This window comes from Peromyscus californicus, unplaced genomic scaffold (assembly GCF_007827085.1).
Source record: "Peromyscus californicus insignis strain IS unplaced genomic scaffold, ASM782708v3 Scaffold_12__1_contigs__length_115047231, whole genome shotgun sequence".
In the NCBI taxonomy this organism is placed as follows: Eukaryota; Metazoa; Chordata; class Mammalia; order Rodentia; family Cricetidae; genus Peromyscus; species Peromyscus californicus.
This window is the reverse complement of record NW_026294413.1, coordinates 21,586,695-21,605,622: the sequence shown is the minus strand read 5'-3', so window position 1 is coordinate 21,605,622 and position 18,928 is coordinate 21,586,695. Positions and strand designations below refer to the sequence as shown.

Here is an 18,928-nt window from a genome sequence, read left to right as displayed (position 1 = left end):
ACAGGCTTAACTGAAATTATTCTAATATTTTAACAGTATTTTCTATAACCACCTTTCCATTGATTTTAAAGAAAAGCAGGAATTTTTAGAAAAATAATTGAAGAATGTGTTGATTCTAATGAATATAACTAATATATTTCTATATAAAATACACACAGATTCTACTTTGTCCAATTACCTATTAATGCACATTCTTCTACAAGTTTTCCAAGTAAGTGCCAACAGTTTTAGCACTAAGAGTTGGGATGGGCTGGGGGCTAGGAAACAGGAAAACTCTGTCTCCAGGGAAGTGAGGAGAGGAGATGGCAACCTCCAGTGATCAGTCAGCTTATCAGCATCATAATATGTCTCTACTTCCTCACTCTTGATATACTATCATGTCCCATTTTTCTTCTCACTGTATCTAACTACCAATTCTTTGTATCTAACTGTTGCTTCTTTGTCACTTTCATACAACTTGAAAACCATATAACATGTGTTTATTACAAAATAAAGACGAAAATACTCCATAAAGTTGGCTAGGATGTCAGTAAAAGACGAATTTCTCAGTAATACTCTTCATAGATACAGAAATCGTAGCTTTAATTATTCATAGTTAGTCCTTTAAAACTTTTAATAGCTCTGTCACATTCATGGGTAACATAGATTTGTAAAGGTACAGACCAAGATTCATCTGCCAGTACAAATGACATGGCTAAGTATCCTGTGAAACTGGGAGATTTGAAAAACAAGCATTACTGACAAGTTGGAAGATTGTGTACTTTACAATAATGAGTATGATATAAGATTCCCTACTGATTTTTCCATTGAAATTATTTTTAAAGTAACATTTATAATGCTGGTTCTTCTTGAATTGCTCTGAAAGACTGAAGAATAGAGATTTCTTATTAACTCATTCTGAATTACATTGATATTTAACACAAAGACATTAAAATGAATAAACAAAACAAAACACTACAGACCAATAGTCTTCACAAAAATTAAGGCAAAAACATCCAACTAAATACTGGGAAACCAAACTAAACACTACACTACAAGGATAATATACCATGAAAGAGTGAAATAATGATGTGGGATATCCTTCTGTATGCTGAGAACATGTGTTGCTTTTATTGCAAAAATAGAATAGATGACAAAATATTTTCTTAAATTTTGTCAAATACAAATAGACTAAACACTATAACTATAATTCTTGCTTGATAACTTCTTTGTTATATGTAATTTTGCTATGTTAAAGTCAAAACCTTCCTATTTTGATTAGACAGAAAAGGGAAAATGATGTGGAATATGCTTCTGTACACTGCAAATATGTGTTGCTTTTATTGGTTGATGAATAAAGCTGCTTTGGCCTAAAGCAAGGCAGAATATAGCTAGGAAGGAAAGCCAAACTAAATATGGAGAAGGGCAGAGTTGAGGAGATGCCATCCAGCTGCCCATGGAACAAGATGCCAACAGACTGGTAATGCTACGGCCACATGGCAAAATATAGATTAACAGAAATGGATTAATTTAAGTTGTAAGAGCTAGTTAGTAATAAACCCAAGCCATCAGACGAACATAACTAATATAAGCCTCTGAATGATTATTTTATAAGTGGCTGTGGGACCAGACAGGATACAGAAAAGCTTGCAGCTACAAGATTCATTCCTGGAATGCAATATTGGAAAATTAATGTAATATACCACACTAACAGTATCAAAGGGGGAAATGCATAATTTTCTTTATCTGTACAAATAAATATTTAACAAAATTCAACATAATTTTATTATTTAAGGAATCCAAGAAACTAAGAACAGAAGAAAACTACTTCAACACCCTCAAAGCCACATATGAAAAAGTATGATAAATATTACACTCAATGAAAGATGGTAGGGTTTTCCTTTAAGACTAGAAACAAAACAGGGACTTCCATTTGATTAATTCTATTCAATATAATATAGCAGAGTTCTATAATACAGCCTGAGAAACAAATGGTGTTGGAAGACTGGATATTCATATATGACACAATAATGTACAAAAAGGTAGTGTACAAAAAACAATAGCTCCTAAGAAACATTTGATTATGGAAACTGCTAAATTAAACCAATCTACATATTTTAAAAATGCTTAACTTCAAAAATGGAAATCAGACAATGTGTTGCATTGCGGAAGGGTTTGTTTCCACAGGAAATGAAAGGCTGTGGATTCCTTCCAGATTAATAGAGATCAGATTTGACCAGAAGAGACATCATGAGTATCTTGGCTACAGACATGGGGGAGGAAGCCAAAAAGATTACAGGACAGGTGAGGGGTAAGCTGATCCCTTGACATGGGAACATCTCTGAGAAGAGATGAGACATGATAAATCTTGTTGGCTAGAATCTTCAAGACTTATTATTACATGCTATCCTTTTATATGAATGGATAGACATTTATATTACAGTTTGATTATACAGTCCTAATGGACTTACAACATTGAAACATGCCTTTTATCTGCTCAAACATAAAACAAAAAATCATCTTTAACTGACATTCCATACTTTTGTTAATGCAGATATGTATGTTACCTTTGAAAGTCTGTGTGTTTTTGGAGCAAGGGAACTAGACACCAATGAAAATGGCTGACCCAGGTGATCTAGCCTCTCAGAGTGCCTCTTCTGCAATTTCCTCAGAGTTCTGCATCCAGAACAGCTTCAAGGCTGCTGGCTGAGATGGTCTAGCCTCACAGACTACTCCAGCCAGGACTTCAGATAAGCCTTATACTTTCCCATTGCAGAGACTGGGTAACAAATATCACAGCTAACTCTCCCAGGACTTGATCATATCCCAATTTTCCCAGGGTCTCCTAAAGATGTCAGCACCCCCAGACACGAACCAGTCTAGAGAACATGATGCCTACATTCCCAAGAGTTAGGGTAGATGGTTTTTGGTCATTTGATGGGTTATAGATGTTTATCATTGCTTAGAAGGTTATTTACAAGTTGTTATTGGTCAAGGTCAGGAAAGAAGCTAACCAAAGGAGTTAGATCCAAGGATCTCTTTCTGAAGGAAAAAAGGGGGATATAGTATAAAAATGATGAGATAAAAGGGTAGATTGTTGAGTCTACTTTTGAACAACCACTGATATTTTATATTGGTATGAATTTTGGTATATTGATACAAAAATCAGGTTATTTTTGTTAGAATATACTGTACATATGTTTCTATTTTTTAAGGTATTGTACTTATGCAGCTCATTTAACAATGTAATGTAAATTTCTAGTCTTTGAAAGTTATTACAAACTAGTCAGGATAATAAAAAAATGCAGGCTAGTAGTTAGTCACCTATCACAATCAAACCTGTCATTTGGTATGTTTTCAAGGTCAAATAGAGATACATTTTAGATAGACAGGTGGCCTTCAAACACTTCGGAGATATATACAATATGAAATTTAAGATGTTTTAATAATATAAGGCTTTACATGACAATTAGACACATCTGCTCCTGGCAGCACCAAGCTGCTTCAGAATAGATGATAGGCATCAAAAACCTCCAAATGGAGTTTGCTATCTTTGTGGCAAAACTTAGCCACTGGGCAAGAAACTGCCCTTGTCTTGACTGCTGACAGCACGCTGTCCAAACTGGACAAGGAGGACACAAAAGAAAGTGACTGCCAAACTTTATCAAGACAAGGCAGGACAGTCCTTCAAAATTCCTGCTTCACAGAAAAGTTTGTCAGATTCTAGGCCTGGAGATCAAAGATGGATTCCCCAATATTACAGAGGAACCTTGGGGTGGCTGTCCAGGTAGCCAGCTGTTTGTCATTTCTTAGTTTTAGAAGTTGTATGCTCTGCACTTCCTGTTTACTCAAGTAATATTTTATCCTTCTTTGGTCTCTGATGGAGATTGAAGACTAGATAGTTATAGTTTTACAATTTTCCTAGTTACCAAATTCATAAAAGAAATTTACATAAAAGATGTAAATTTATAAGGTTGAGAAACATAAAATTTTAAGTTGTTTATCTAAGAAGATGTTTTCAGGTCTAAAAAATAGTTTTAAGATGGTAATACAAGTTGTGATAGAAAATATTTTAGGTATAAAACTTTAAAGTCATCAAGGTAAGATAGATAATAGAGTATTTTCTCTGAATATGCCAAATAAAAATGGACTGCCCATTGTGAATGTCATTCTTACCTGATAATTGTTCTTATTATACATAGTTTAAAACCTTTTCTTTTTTATTTAAGCAAAAAGAGGGAAATGCTGTGGAATAATCTTTTTGTAAACTGTGAAGAAGTGTCACTCTGGTTGGTTTAATAAAGAGCTGAATGACCAATGGTTAGGCAGGATTTCCAAGCACAAAGGATGCTAGGAAACAGAGCAGAGTCACCAGCCAGATATGGAGGAAGCAGAAAAGCAACATTTGCCATACAAGTTAAGGTAATAAAGACACGAGGCTAAAAGTAAACTAATAGAAATGGGTTAATTTAAGTTAGAAGAGCGAGTTAGAAACAAGCCTAAACTATCAGTCAAGCTTTCATAATTAATAGTAAGTTTCCATGTGGTTATTTGGGACCTGGCAGGTGGGACAGAAAAATCTGCCTATATATTATCTTTGAATTGACAATCATATAAAACCCTGTCTTAGGGTTTCTATTGCTGTGATAAAATACCATGACCAAAAGCAACTTGGAGAGGAAAGGGTTTATTTCAGCTTATAGTTTCATATCATAGTCCATCATGGAGGGAAGTCAGGTCAGGTATCTGGCAGTAGGAACTGATGCAGAGGCCATGGAGGAGTGCTGCTTACTGACTCGCTCTTCATTGGCTTGCTCGGGCTGCTTTGTTATACACCCCTAGGATCACTTGAACAGGTATGGCACCACAGTAGACAGGATCCTTCCATATCAATCATTAATCAACACAATACCCCACAGACCAGTCTACAGACCAATCTTACAAAAGCATTTTCTCAATTAAGAAACCATCTTCCCAGACATGTAAAGGGGTTTTCCAAGTTGACAAAAGATTAACCAGGACAAACCCTTAAAACAAGAGTCTATAAGAAGATAGACAGACAGACAGACAGGCATGATGCAATTTGAGAGAGAAAATATATATTTCTACTCAAGCAGCCTATATATTTGGTAATTCTACTTAGAAAATATAATTACATTTGGCATTTAAAAAGCTTAAAAAAATTACAAATAAGGCCCTAGACTTGAAAAAAATTATGATCTAATTTTAAATAATTGATTCAATGAATCAAACTGAAAGGAAAACAAACTTAAAGATGACACAAATTAGAACTCAATGTAGCAGTGGTGTTGTTTGTTTTTACTCTTTTGGGGGGCCTGCCACCCAGCTGCCAAATAAATCACACACGGAGGATTATAACTATAAATGATCGGCCTTAGCTTGGCTTATTTCTAGCCAGCTTTTCTTACCTTTAAATTATCCCATCTATCTTTTGTCTCTGTGCTTTTCCTTTTCTATTTCTGTATATCTTTCTTTGTTTCTTACTCCATGGCTTGCTATGTAACTGGGTGGCTGGCCCCTGGAGTCCTCTTCCTTCTCCGGCTATTTCTTTTTCCTCCCAGATTTCTCCTTTTATTTATCCTCTCTGCCTGTCAGGCCCACCTATTTCTCTCTCCTGCCTCACTATTGAATGTTCAGTTCTTTATTAGACCATCAGGTATTTCAGACCGGCACAGTAACACAGCTTCACAGAATTAAACAAATGCAATATAAACAAAAGTAACACAACTTAAAATAATACTCTATAACATAGCAGAAAATAATTGTATCTATTATTAAGTTTAGGGCTGAAAGTGTAGTTCAGTGGTAGAGCACTTCCCTGGTATTATGGTGAAGCCCTGGGTTTGAACCAAAGACACCACCACTCCACACACATATACATAAAAGGTAGGTATGTACACTCTGAGATAATTTTGAAAAACAAGAAACAAAGAGGGGGTCTGCTTATTCTCTACAGTAGGAAATCTTGTCTTACCCTCCAGGAACTCTGTCGGGACGCCCACTGCTAACACAGCTGGCTCCATAGCCTGTGCAATCTCCACACACTGTGCATACCATGCACTGCTCCAGCTTCCACTTATGCATGCCTGGAGGGCACATCATGGACTTCTCATCTTTTTCATCTAGTTCTTCTTCCAGGTCTTCATCCATTGCTGTTGCCATATTTTCAACTCCAAATCCTGTTTGACATATCAATTTACAATTTATGTAGATTATTTCCATGTCTGAAAACAGGTATTTTCCAATTTAAGAACAAACATGAACCCTGCTATAAACTAAGTGATTATGTATTTACTTACTTTATCTATTATTCCTCATCAAACTTATTCATTTATCTCTTATATATAGAATATAACCTAAAGCACAGCCACTCAAGGTACCTATGTATAATCAAGAAATCACCTCAGGGCTGCAGAGGGTAGCTAAGCCATTAAAAGGATAGGCTTACATAGTTGAGCAAGTGTCCTTGTGGTATGATAGAGCATCCTTTGGGTATAAGCCCAAGAGTGGAATAGTTGGGTCTTGAAATAGATTGATTCCCAACATTCTGAGAAACTGTCATACTGATTCTGATTTCCAAAGTGGCTGTACAAGTCTGCACTCCCACCAGCAATGGAGGAGTGTTCCCTTGCTCCACATCCTCACCAACATGATCTGTCACTTGTGTTTTTGACCTCAGCCATTCTGACAGGTGTAAGATGGAATCTCAAAGTCATTTTGATTTGTATAACCCTGATGGCTAAGAATGTTGAACATTTCTTTTAAGTGCTTCTCAGCCATTTGAGATTCCACTTTTGGTAGTATATATGATTAAACAAGGAGGGTAATATTTGTTGATAGGCTACTGCCAAAAAGTAGTTAAAACAGAAGATGACAACAATTTGAAAAATCTGCATTCCATGAATAATTTAGTCATCAAAAATGTTAAATCAAAGAAGTGCTACTATTGACTTATGTAGATTTTTACAAATATTAAACAGGTAGGAATATCACTTGCTCAAAAACTAACAATATTATTTTATTTTTGCAGTGATAGACTTTTATTATCAAAGAAAAATTCAGGGGGTTTTAAATTTCTATGAAATCAAAGAGTCATTCACTTAAAAGTGTTTTTAATTGTTATGTATGTGAGTTTTACCTGCATGTATAAGTATGTACTAGGGTGTCAGACTCCTAGAACTGGAGTTATAGATGGTGTGACAACCACATGATTGCAGAAACAGAACCTGGGTCCTCTGAAAGAGCAGCAGGTGTTCTTCACTGTTGAGCCATCTCTTAGGCCTAAGTTTCATTTTTGGAAGAGTAAGATTCTTTACTATATCCCAAAAAGCTAATGAAAAGACAACATAATTCTTGATACCTAAAAATGAAACTCCTACCTTTCCCTCCTTGGTTCATAGCACCAGTGTCTCGTCCACATTGTCCTTTATTATTTACACCAAAAGTCCAAACCTCTCCATTCTTCATTAAAACACAAGTGTGAGCTTTGCCCATTGCTACCTGAGTTACAAAATGGCCTTTCAAGTCAGACACCAAACCTAGAAAAAAGATACAAAATTAACAAAAACAATGAAAATATTTCTGTACCTAGAACAACTTTAATGCAGAAGTTATTTTCTTGAGAAAAATAATTCACCAAAATGGGAAACAAGAGACCGAACTACGGGTAGATAACCATCAAATTAAAAAAAAAAAAAAAAACACATTAAATGTAGTTGGGACAAATATTTCCTGTAGGATTATTTCCAGCTAACTTCTCCTGCCTGCTTGCTCCACGTGCCAATACCTTTGAACAGTACTCAGACGGGCCAGTCTCTCTCAAATTTCTACTACAGGCACAAATAAGTCATGAACCTTACCTGCTTAGACTGCCTCAGCAACAAAATTAGTAAAACACTTACAATAGTACAATCAAACAGTGTTTTTATAAAACCTGTAAGATTTTACAAAACAGCTCCAGTACTTACTATAAAATCACACTTGTTTATTTACTGGCTTCCTGTGAATGCACTCAAGTGCACATGTGTCCATGATGGGCACGGGTAGGACAGAAGATTACTTGTAGGAGATGGTCCTCTCCTTCCTTTCATCACCTGAGTCCTGACGATTGACTCAGGCTGTCAAGCTTAGCAACAATTGCCTTCTCATGGTGAATTATCTCACCAGCCATCAAAAGAATGTTTTTGAACCCCTAATACTTTCTTTCATAAGCCACCCCATTATTTCCTCAACTTCCCTTATGTTACTTTCAGCATGCTTTTCACATCCATTTGCTACCCTTACTACTTAGTGTTTGCAAGAATTTTAAAAGTACAAAAGCATGCTTAACCTTATTAAGAAGTAATAATAGTAACAACTAAAAACTTAGTTTTCTAAGATATATCAAAAACATTTCCAAAAATTAAGGCAATTACTTAAGTTGTAAAAATTCCTAATTTCAGTATGTAGCACACTTGAAAAAATATGTATAATAAGTATTTCATGGAACAAAGTTTGATACTAATACCAGATGATTATATGCTGAGCTCTTGCATGTTCTAGGTTCTGTGCGGAACATTTCTTAAATGTTCTTATAGAATTACAAAAATAAACTATGAAACAGATACTATCCTTAGCCTCTTTTTAAGGGAAGGGGAACAAAAAGAAAATTCTGAATGTTAAGTAAATATTAACCAACTAAAATAAGCTAATAACAAATCTGACTGTCTAAAGCCACTGAACAATATCCACTTAAGTCTGTCACAAATAAATCCCTCTCCAACTACAAAAGGGCAGGTAGACCTTTTCTGATTCACCTAAACCCTTACACGTAAATCTTCAATTTCTATTAGCATTTTAGCATACAATGGTTATGCTGAGTATTATTTTAAAACTACTAATGTGCTATCCCAGAAGTCTGACTCACTCTAACAATTTCAGCCCACTGAGAATCTGAATGTTACCACATTAAGTCAGCACTTCTTTTACTTGGGAGCAGTTCCAGTGAATAATTAACTGCTATAAATTTTCTACATGCTGATTTCTCCAACCTCGGACAATCACTTAACTTTCCAGTCATAAACTCCATTTATCCTGGCTTCCTTTTTATAGCAAAATTCAAAGGTATTACACATGGGTCTCATATAAAATCCCCCCAAGTGGGATGACTCATTCACTATACTCATTTCTAATTATCAGGGGAAAAAAATCTAGCAACCAAATAGTATAAGGTTATACGATTAGAACTTGTAAATATAAATCTATCTAGGTACTTCCATCCCTCATATCCACCTCTTAAAATTTAGGTTTATCAGTCAGGCACTTGATAAACTGATAAATAATTCTTGAGCCTTGGTGCTAGGAATTATAGAATACAGTAATTAGCAAGGGAAATAATACTTCCCCACTATCTAAGTGAGGAGACAGATAATTTAATGATTTTAAATCAGCTTTATTATAAAAACTGACTGCTGATAGTGACTAACATTAACCCAAAGACACGTTACACAACACTTCAGTGTGAAAGGAAAACTTTCCAGAGAAAAGAGCTAAGGGAAAATTTCCTTCAAGTTCATTACTAGCTATGTGTGAAATGAACGTCAGACCTTCTAGTGACAAAATACAATGGAAAACATCTTCTCCAAAGTTTCAGTTGGAAGAAAATGCCAAGTATGTAATTAAAGCATATTACAAATGTTAATTTTCCAGACACATCTGTGTTACATCCAGTAATTCATATTGGAATCCTTTTTGCATAAAAGTGATATTTTTTTAACTTACTTGAACTATCAGAATAAATAGCATCTTTCCCAAACATGTATAATTCTCCATCTTTAGAAATAACAGAACTACTTCCATTATTGCAGGCTGTGTATACCACAATCTTTCCTTCCATTTTAATAATCTTTTTAGGTTTATAGGGTTTTGACTGCCGTCTGCTCTTAGCTAAAAAGAACAAATAAAATGAATGTAAGGTATCTATATGCAAATAATAACAATGATTTATATATAAAACCAAAGAAAATGAACAATTTGTTTACCTTTTTGATACACTTCATTAAGTCTCGTAAAGGCCAGGGCTTACCATCATGTAGATTATAATTAGGAATGTGCTAGCCTCATGTAGTCAATTAATATTTAGGTTACCATCGACAGTTCCTCTTTCTTTGTAGCACAGTGAAATTCCCAAAAGGAAACCCAGTTTGCAAAAAACTTATAGGAGTCTCAATCTCTAGATTAGCTTTTATATTATCCACACAACTACGACAACACACATGCCACCCTAAACCCCCCTCAACATACACTTATATCACCTTCTTTTTAATCTCTCTTTATAATTAATACACACTGTTATAGTAGATCATGGAAACAAAGTTTCTTATTCATCTAATAGATATTAACTAGCTGTACCAAGTCAATGTGATTGTAAAGAAAGATGATACACATATGAAAATGAACAAATAAATAGAAATATGGGTGATTTAAAAAGCCACCATTCTCAAAAATTCTAGCATCAAAATAAGCGAAAGATGGAAAACATCAACTAGTTGTTCATTTGGGTAATCAATCTCCTTCATGCTTTCAGAATAAAACCATATTGTTATGCTATAGTTTAAAATACCACCATGGCTTTCATATGACTTGATACTGATACACAGTCTTGTACCTAGTTTAAATGAATGCTCTCTAAATGTTCAGTTTCTAGGGGATGGTAATATATTCTGTGGCTTTTTAAAAGGCTAATCTCAGGGTAACTTTAATTTTCACTTAATTTTCCATTATATATTGACTTCAAAAAAACAAATCCCTGTAAGTTGCTACACCAAGGAATATGATAAGTTATTTATTTAAGGGAGAAAAATGACGCTTTGAAGGATATAAACAGAAAAAATATTAGATGAAATTATATATTTTTTTATTGCAGAGCAAATGATTTCCTCATAGAGAAAGAATGCCACAAACAATAATCCATAGCTAACATTTATAAACAAAGTAACATGTTTATCTTCCTTTTAAAATACATATTCCTTGCAAAGTTTTGGGTTTTTTAAGTAATCTACTAGAATAATTAGATGGAAAAAAATCACCAACCACCTATTCTCAGATGAACAGTCATGTATCCAGAAGATGAAAATTCACTCACAAGAACTGTAGAGTGAAATAGACAACCACCTTTCCTTAGCGCATGCTTCACTGAACATGTCCCATATACACACAAGCTGCTGAGGCCAGTGCTATTGAGATGATTTCACACTAACATTCAGCAAGTGCCAGCTGTCAGGTGACTTACTTGACTCTCCATCTTCTCCTTTACTTGCAGATCCTGTAAAGAACACACTTCCATCCTCTGCAACTAAAAGGGCATGCGAACCGTCATGTCCAACAGAGAAGTGCACTATCTTGGGAGATTTGGTAATTGGTAGCTCAACCCATTTTCCTGCTGAAGGACCACCTTGTTTAATTCCAAGACTCTGGTACTTGCCAGTATAATATATCTTATATGTTAAAAAAAGAAAAGAAAAACAAATATTAGATTGCCTTTTGGAATGGTGCACCAGGTTTCACAAGAAACTAAAAGTTTCCATATTTCACTGAAAGGCAAAAAATAACAAAAACTTGACAGTTTTTATACTATTCAAATTTCATCATGTGAAGGAGACAGAAACTGACCAACTCAAGTTTACTTTTTATATGGATTCTGAATAGTTATAATTTTTACAATTTTCATATTTATATTTCCATGATTATAATCATAGGAGGAAATTCATAAAATTTGTTATTAACTTTCCAAATTTATAAAAAGCTACATGTAAATATATGCCTGATAATTTCTATTTTCAGAATTCCCTTAGTTATATTTTCTCTTCACATTTATTAGACAAAAAAGAAACTTCAATCTATACAGGCTAACCTATCAAATAAAAAAGTTAATTAAACATGCTTCTCTGTTATCTAAATTATATACTGTATTTGTTTTGGAAATTAGAACATTTAGAAATTTGTGATATCTCATATCAGAATAAACACAAAATACAAACTTAAACTAATTCAAAAATTAAATGAATCCATAATTAAATACTTGCAGAAATATAACTTTTAAAAAAGTTTACAAATTTTTAGGGCCTTAAATGCTACTATTCTTACATAATGTTATTTTCAACATGAATAAGATTTTACCATGTAAAAAACTATGACAACATTTAAATGTATAAATTGTCTGAATTATACAACAATTTTTACTGTCTCTTCTAGCAGAAAAAGTTAATTTTTGAAACAAAATAAGTAATTTACCTTTCCATTTGCTGTTTTCATTAGTGCAAACTCTCGTCCTGCACCAAGTGTTGCTGACTCCTCATCAAATCCTGTGCCTTCAAGAAAACAGTACTATTAAATAGGACTGCATTTTTAACCTAAGTAATTCTAAATACAACATGCACTCTATCAAATAATAGCAGTTAATTCAATTAGAACTGTCTGGACATGGTGGCACACTTAAGTTCAGGCTGGAGGACACTAGCTTGGGAACATGCTGGGCTACCTAGAAAGACTGTCAGAAAATGAAACAAAACAAAACAGAGTAAATATCACTTCCTAGAGATACCATAATAGGCCCACAATTCAAAAAAAAGATAAAATTCTAATCTTGATGTATTTTAAATTACTACCAAACAACACTTTATAACAAAACATTCATAAGTCAATGTCAACAGTAGTCATTGAATTAAGGTGTAAAAATATACTTTTATTAAGCATAACTGGTAATAAACATCATAAACTGTATATATTTTATCTCATTTGCTCTTCATAACTATATTACCCATTGTTTAAATTAACAAATATAAAGCTTAAGAGTTAGTTCATCTAAAACCTTATAGCTCTTTGGGATTGAATTAAAATATGAAGATATCTGGATACAAACTTTCAGATTCTCTGTCCTGTGCTTTTTTATACAAGATAATTTCCTAACTTTAAAAACATGTGTATACACATGTGTACATTTTCAAACTATAAATTAAAATTTTTCTATATAGTATATTTTATGATGTTTGGCCAGTCATGCAAGCAACCAATGATTCTGTTAGCTTTTAAAATGGAAAGTTTTAGCTCAATTTGGCAATTTTCCCATGGAAGGGATGATACACAAAAATCCTATACAACTAAAATATGTGAGATAAAAAAAACTACTGGCAAGATTAGTAAACTCTAAAAGTTAAAAATGTCAAAAGTCAGATCTTATATAGATTCCCCTAAGTTACAGAACTGCACTAATAAATCTTCAGTGGTATTAAATTAATGACATCAAGCATTTTCCATTCATATCCTTAATAAATGTTTATTTTGCCCTATTCAAACTGATAGTTGGAAAGTATTACTAGTCACTTTTCTAAACACTTTCTAATACCTTGTCTATTTACAGGCTGTATTTCCTAGTTACTTCTATACAGTAATTAAAAATTTTGTTTTATAGTAATAGACACAGTAGCTACTAAATTATGAGCTGCATTGATGAAAACAAAGAGATTTTAAAAGTAATTAAAAAGAAAGACTTATTTTGTTATCTTACTTATTATGTGCAAATCCTTTTCCAAATCAAACAGTGATATTCCACAGGCATGTAAGCATTTCCTGGCCAGTTTAAGCTGTAATTCTTGTTGCAGTACAGGTTCAGTGCTTGTGGCAAATATTCTGACAACAAAGCCATCCTTAAAAGAAAAAATTCGGGATTTTTATATTGCATAAATCAGTCTTCAGGTACTCAATAAAAACCAAGTAATTTAAGAAAAAGTGGTTTCATTTACAACAGCTACTGATGATTGCAAGCACTTACATCTCTTGAAGCAGCTATCTGGTTTATATACTCTCCATCAGTAAATAAAATATTTTGACCTTCAGTGTGGCAATCTATACAAAGTAAAGAAAAAGAAATTACATTAAACAATAAATAAGCAACTCACGAAATGATTTTACTCCTCTGTTGAAATCAGAATGAGAGTTCTTCACACAATAAGAATACACTTACACTCAAAAGGAGACTTTTCAAAAATAAGAATTACAAATTAAGAAAAAATAAACAATACTAAAAGTTCTGGTCACATGTTGTGCTTACATTTATAAAGCTTGCATAATCAAGGATCTGAGAGCCCACCTAATTTCAAAATGAATTAGTATCAGATACAGTCTGAGAGTTGAACATGCACCATGATAAACAAACAATGTTGGTTATGATCATTTCAATATAATCACATGCAATGTAGGCAACACTACCATCAGACATACACTTCAGTCATTAGTGTCACAGAGAAATACAGATAGATCTAAAGCTTCTGTATTTGAAGTCTATGGTGTCCAACTGCAGATATCCCTTGCTTTACAAAATAAATGTCAAAACTACTTATATATTTCCCATGTAGAAAGTCAATGTCTATTCTACCATATTTAGTATTTATAATGTTCTAGACTTTCTAACCATTTATCCTTCTCAGATCTAACAACTCTATACTCAATTCTTTCTTTTTTTCTCAAGCCAGCCAAATATCTCAGCTACCACCCATATTTGCCAGCATTGAACATATCTCTGTAGAACAGTGCACTGTATACTTTGATCAAAGTAATGCACAAGCTAGTTGTGACAAGGGATACCAGTATCACAGAAGGACCCTGGAACATGTGTTAGTGACTGCTGCTAAATAACACAAAACTACAAGCAAAAATCAACATCTGTATAAATTGTATCCTATGAGAAAACAAGTATTCAGCAGGCAATTCTAAAAGCACACACATTTTCTACAGTAACCATGGAGAACTAGGATGAACCTCTCCATTAATCACAATACAAAAAAGAAAATTCATTTCTAGTTCAACCTGAATCAACAAAACATAAAACTCTGTTTTTTTGGAATACAGCAATGGAGCCCACCCAAATAAGCTTGATCTTTGCCCAAGAGCTTCATACTAGCATACTTCCTTATTTTAAATATGCAAAACACAGGCAGACCCTTACCAAATAGAGAATTCAGTGATCACAAACTGGAAATAGAAACTGGGAGACAAGGCCCACTGGTAGCCCAAGAGACTTGGTAACCAAAGAGAGGAGAAATCGAAAGAAAGAGTTCCTAGTCCACTGTACAGAATACAAAGAGGCGCAAGAAAGATGCTTCTCAAGCTCTAAGCAGTAAGATTTTAAACTAAAAAGCAAAGAAGAAAAACTCATTATAATTTCAGATAAATGCAGGGGTGAGGGAGTGAAGTGGCATAAGAAGAGGAGCAAAAAAGCCTCATATTCTGAGCAACCTGTCAGCAGACATGGACAGTAAATGACATAAGAACACAACCTGAAAGTAAATAGAAATAGAAAGAATAAAATGACATTCGACAAGGGTGTTCATCCATACTGCAGTGAAATAAGACTAATTAGACCATGAAACTGGATGAATTACCAATTTATGTTCATTTTAAACATGGCATTCATGAATACCTATAAATCTGACAGTTTACTACTGTTCTTCTTGATGGAAAGGCTAGAGAGAAGAGTTGTCCCTTCCCAGGGAAAAAGCAAATGGTTGTGTTGAAGAAAATGTGGTCCATGCCAAAGCATTGACAAATAACAACACGCTTCTTCAGGCTTGAGTCAAGGTTGAGTCTTCTTGTCACGTCATATCAAGTTTTTCTCTTTATTCTTTCTTTATCCATTGTGGAATATTTTAAGATAGCATCTTCAGAAATATATCAAGCAACATCTGCAAGCTTGGAAGACACACAATATGGGACTATCCTCCCAAAGTTTGATTTGTTCTTCACTGTGAGCACAGCATATATTTATGAAACACAGAAAGTCACACTTGTATGGTTAAAATTTGCATTTATGTTCAATGATGCAGAACTTAAACTGAATAAAAACATTAACAAATCATTTTTAAATATGGTGAATAAAAAAACACCTTTAGGTAGATATTTTTAAATTTTCCTTTCAGTTATAGCATTTATGAATGAGGTGGACAGAAATTACTCTTTTGTACCCATCTATGTGAAGAATAGGTTTTGTCAATAAAGAAATTTTCTTCTATCATCCAAAAATGAATGGTACAGAGGTAGAGAGAAAGATGATCTTCCCCTTGTAATTTTTGTACCAAAAGAAAAAGAAAAACGAAAAAGAAAACTGGAAGACTCCCATTTCAATATATATTAATCAGTAAAACATAATTTATAAAATTAAAATGATGCTGCAAAAGCCTAAAGACCAGGAAACATATTCAGTAATAAGTTAAAGGGTAAGTTCAACAAAAGCATTATGTAGAATATGATCATTTTTATAACTATGTACATATGCTTATAGGAGTTCTATGGAAGCACAGATGTTATTATTGAAAAATATTTTTAGACCAGCCAGGCATGGTAGCACATGCCTTTAATCCCAGCACTCAGGAGGCAGAGACAGGTGGATCTCAATGAATTCAAGGCCAGCCTGGTCCACACGGCATGCTTCAGGCCAGACCAGTCAGAAATGTACAGTGAGACCTTGTCTCAAAAAAAAAAAAGAAAGAAAGAAAAAAGGAGGGAAGGAAGGAGGGAAGGGGGGAAGGAGGGAAGGAGGGAAGGAGGGAGGGAGAGAGGGAAAGGAAGGGAGGGAGGGAGGGAAAGAAGACTTTTTTAAATCAGAAGGTGGAAGAGGAGAACAATATAGGGAAACTGGAACTAGGGTGGAAATAGAGTTAAAGTATATGACATACATGTATAAACATGTCCTAATGAGACCCACTGTTTTGTATAACAAACGTACGGTGATACTTAACATTTCTAAAGCTGTTATTATTAAACAAAGATACAGATCAAGTCTTGTTTAAAAAGAAAAGTAGATTCTCAAAAGAGTTGTTAAAAGATGATTTTGTTAGGCCACCCATTTTCCAAAACTGTTCTGTTCTGACATGGACATGAAATGATTCATTTGTTCTACGGTGGTGTCTATATACTACTTTGGGAAAATACAGTAATAGAAAAGTTTAAATTGTTTTCTAATATAGCTATAAGAATACTTTAAAACTTGACAAGCAGGTAATGAGCATCTCTCTCAATGTGGTGTGTGTGCGTGTTTTAATAAATCTCACTTTTTCAAGAGATCAAATGCTTAGGAGTATTTGACTGTATGCCATGAAATTACTAACAAACACATTAAATATTTAAGATTTTAATGTGATCAGCTTAGAAAGCAGCAATGGTATAAACAAACTTAAAGACTTTACAACTGAGAATATTTATGCATTTACCTAGGATTACAGAAAATCTGGAACTAATGACTCAGAATTCAGGCAGCATGTTGCACCATGGCAGAATGAACTGTGCCTAAAGTCTTGGTATCAGAGTTTTAGTGAAAAGTGTGCAGAACAGAATGTTAACAATTTCCTGACCATCTTAAGCACTATCACTAGTAGTCCTCTAAGACAGTGCACTGGTAAGGTGATAAATAACCAGAATTTCTCTTGTACCGGGCAAGTTGAGAGTTAAAGTCGGGGTTCTAGTCAAAGCAACAAAATAATATTACCTGGTTAACTGAGCAAATAAAGTCTTGATGGGTAAGGGCAAGTGTTAAAGCCGGTAGATGAGTGTGAATTCAGAAATAAATATTAAACTCATTGTACTTTTTTCAGATGTCTAGTATCTGCATTACTGTAGGTTATAAAATGGTTTACATGTCACAATATTTAAAAATTCATTTTTAATCAAGGGCTATTCTTTGCTAATTACCATTTAATGTTTAAACATACTAACACACATGTTTCCTAAAACTACTTATGAAGAAAAATATGACTAGTTAAAACATACCTGGTAACACTACAGTACCATCTTGCTCCAGTGTTTCAGGGCTTATTCTTATGGCTGTCATACTGTGGTTATTCACATCTCGATATAATAAATAACCCTGGTAATAAAAAAATTTTATGATATATATATAAATTTTTAAGATATGTTTTCATTACTAAGAGAAAAAGCAGCTGTTATGTTCCTGTATTATATTTTGTTGATGTACAATAAATCAATAATGCTAAATAAAGTATATAAAAGATTAAATTTAAGAACAGGCATCTACTTTAGATGGAGGGCAATTGAGGAAGAACTTGAGGTCAACCTCTGACCTGCACATGCACATGTCACATGCATACACTCCCATATACCACATATACATGCATGTGCACACACGCACCCACACAAAATAAACTCCAACTCTTAGAACTAATATATTGTCCATGACATCATTTCCTAGATAAAATATAAGTATAAACTGATGAGATATTTTTAAGCACACTGGGTTTTAAAAAAACAATTACTTTAATATTTAAATTTTCAAAATACCTCAATAATAAATATAGCAGGATAATTCTTTACGTATGTGGTGACTTGAATGAGAACGGCCCCCAGAAGCTCATGTTTGAATGCCTGGTCTCTAGTTGTGTAACTGTTTGGTAAGGATTAGTAGGTGTGTCCTTGTTGGAAGTGGTGTGTCACTGGGGGTAGGCTTTGAGTTTTTAAAAGCCCACATCAATGCCCTTGAGTGTGCGCTCTCTCTCTCTCTCTCCCTCCCTCCCTCCCTCTTGCTCTCTGTCTCTCCCTCCTTCCCTTCCTTCCTCAAGCTTCCTTTATTCCTTTCTCCCTCCTTTCCCCCCATCTTGTTCTCACTCTCACTGTTTCTGCCTCCAACTTGAGGGTCATATGTGATCTTAGCTATTGCTCCAGTACCATTTCTGCCGGCCACCACACTGTCCACCATGATTGCCAAGTACTAGCCCTCTGAAACTGTAAGGAAACCCCTAACTAAATGTTTTCCTTTATAAGTTTCCTTGGCCATGGTGTCTATTCACAGCAACTGAACAGAAACTAAGACAACATAACAATTTCTTTAGTTTTCAAAGTACTTTCAAATTCCTGTTATCATTTCATGCTGACAACAGATCCTGTT

General features: G+C 34.1%; 1 protein-coding gene across 13 annotated transcripts in view; it reads right to left on the bottom strand.

Annotated features, from left to right (window-relative positions):
* Mycbp2 (MYC binding protein 2) overlaps nucleotides 1-18,928 on the bottom strand; it is a 252,489-nt gene that overhangs the window by 170,370 nt on the left and 63,191 nt on the right. For all 13 annotated transcript variants that reach the window (XM_052732538.1, XM_052732541.1, XM_052732539.1 and 10 more), the window contains exons 8-15: nucleotides 17,797-17,893; nucleotides 13,808-13,881; nucleotides 13,544-13,682; nucleotides 12,271-12,347; nucleotides 11,270-11,474; nucleotides 9,760-9,924; nucleotides 7,380-7,538; nucleotides 5,975-6,179 (exon numbers count right to left, since the gene is read on the bottom strand). In XM_052732538.1, coding sequence (XP_052588498.1) covers nucleotides 5,975-6,179; nucleotides 7,380-7,538; nucleotides 9,760-9,924; nucleotides 11,270-11,474; nucleotides 12,271-12,347; nucleotides 13,544-13,682; nucleotides 13,808-13,881; nucleotides 17,797-17,893 — 1,121 coding nt within the window. The remainder of the gene's footprint in view (nucleotides 1-5,974; nucleotides 6,180-7,379; nucleotides 7,539-9,759; nucleotides 9,925-11,269; nucleotides 11,475-12,270; nucleotides 12,348-13,543; nucleotides 13,683-13,807; nucleotides 13,882-17,796; nucleotides 17,894-18,928) is intronic.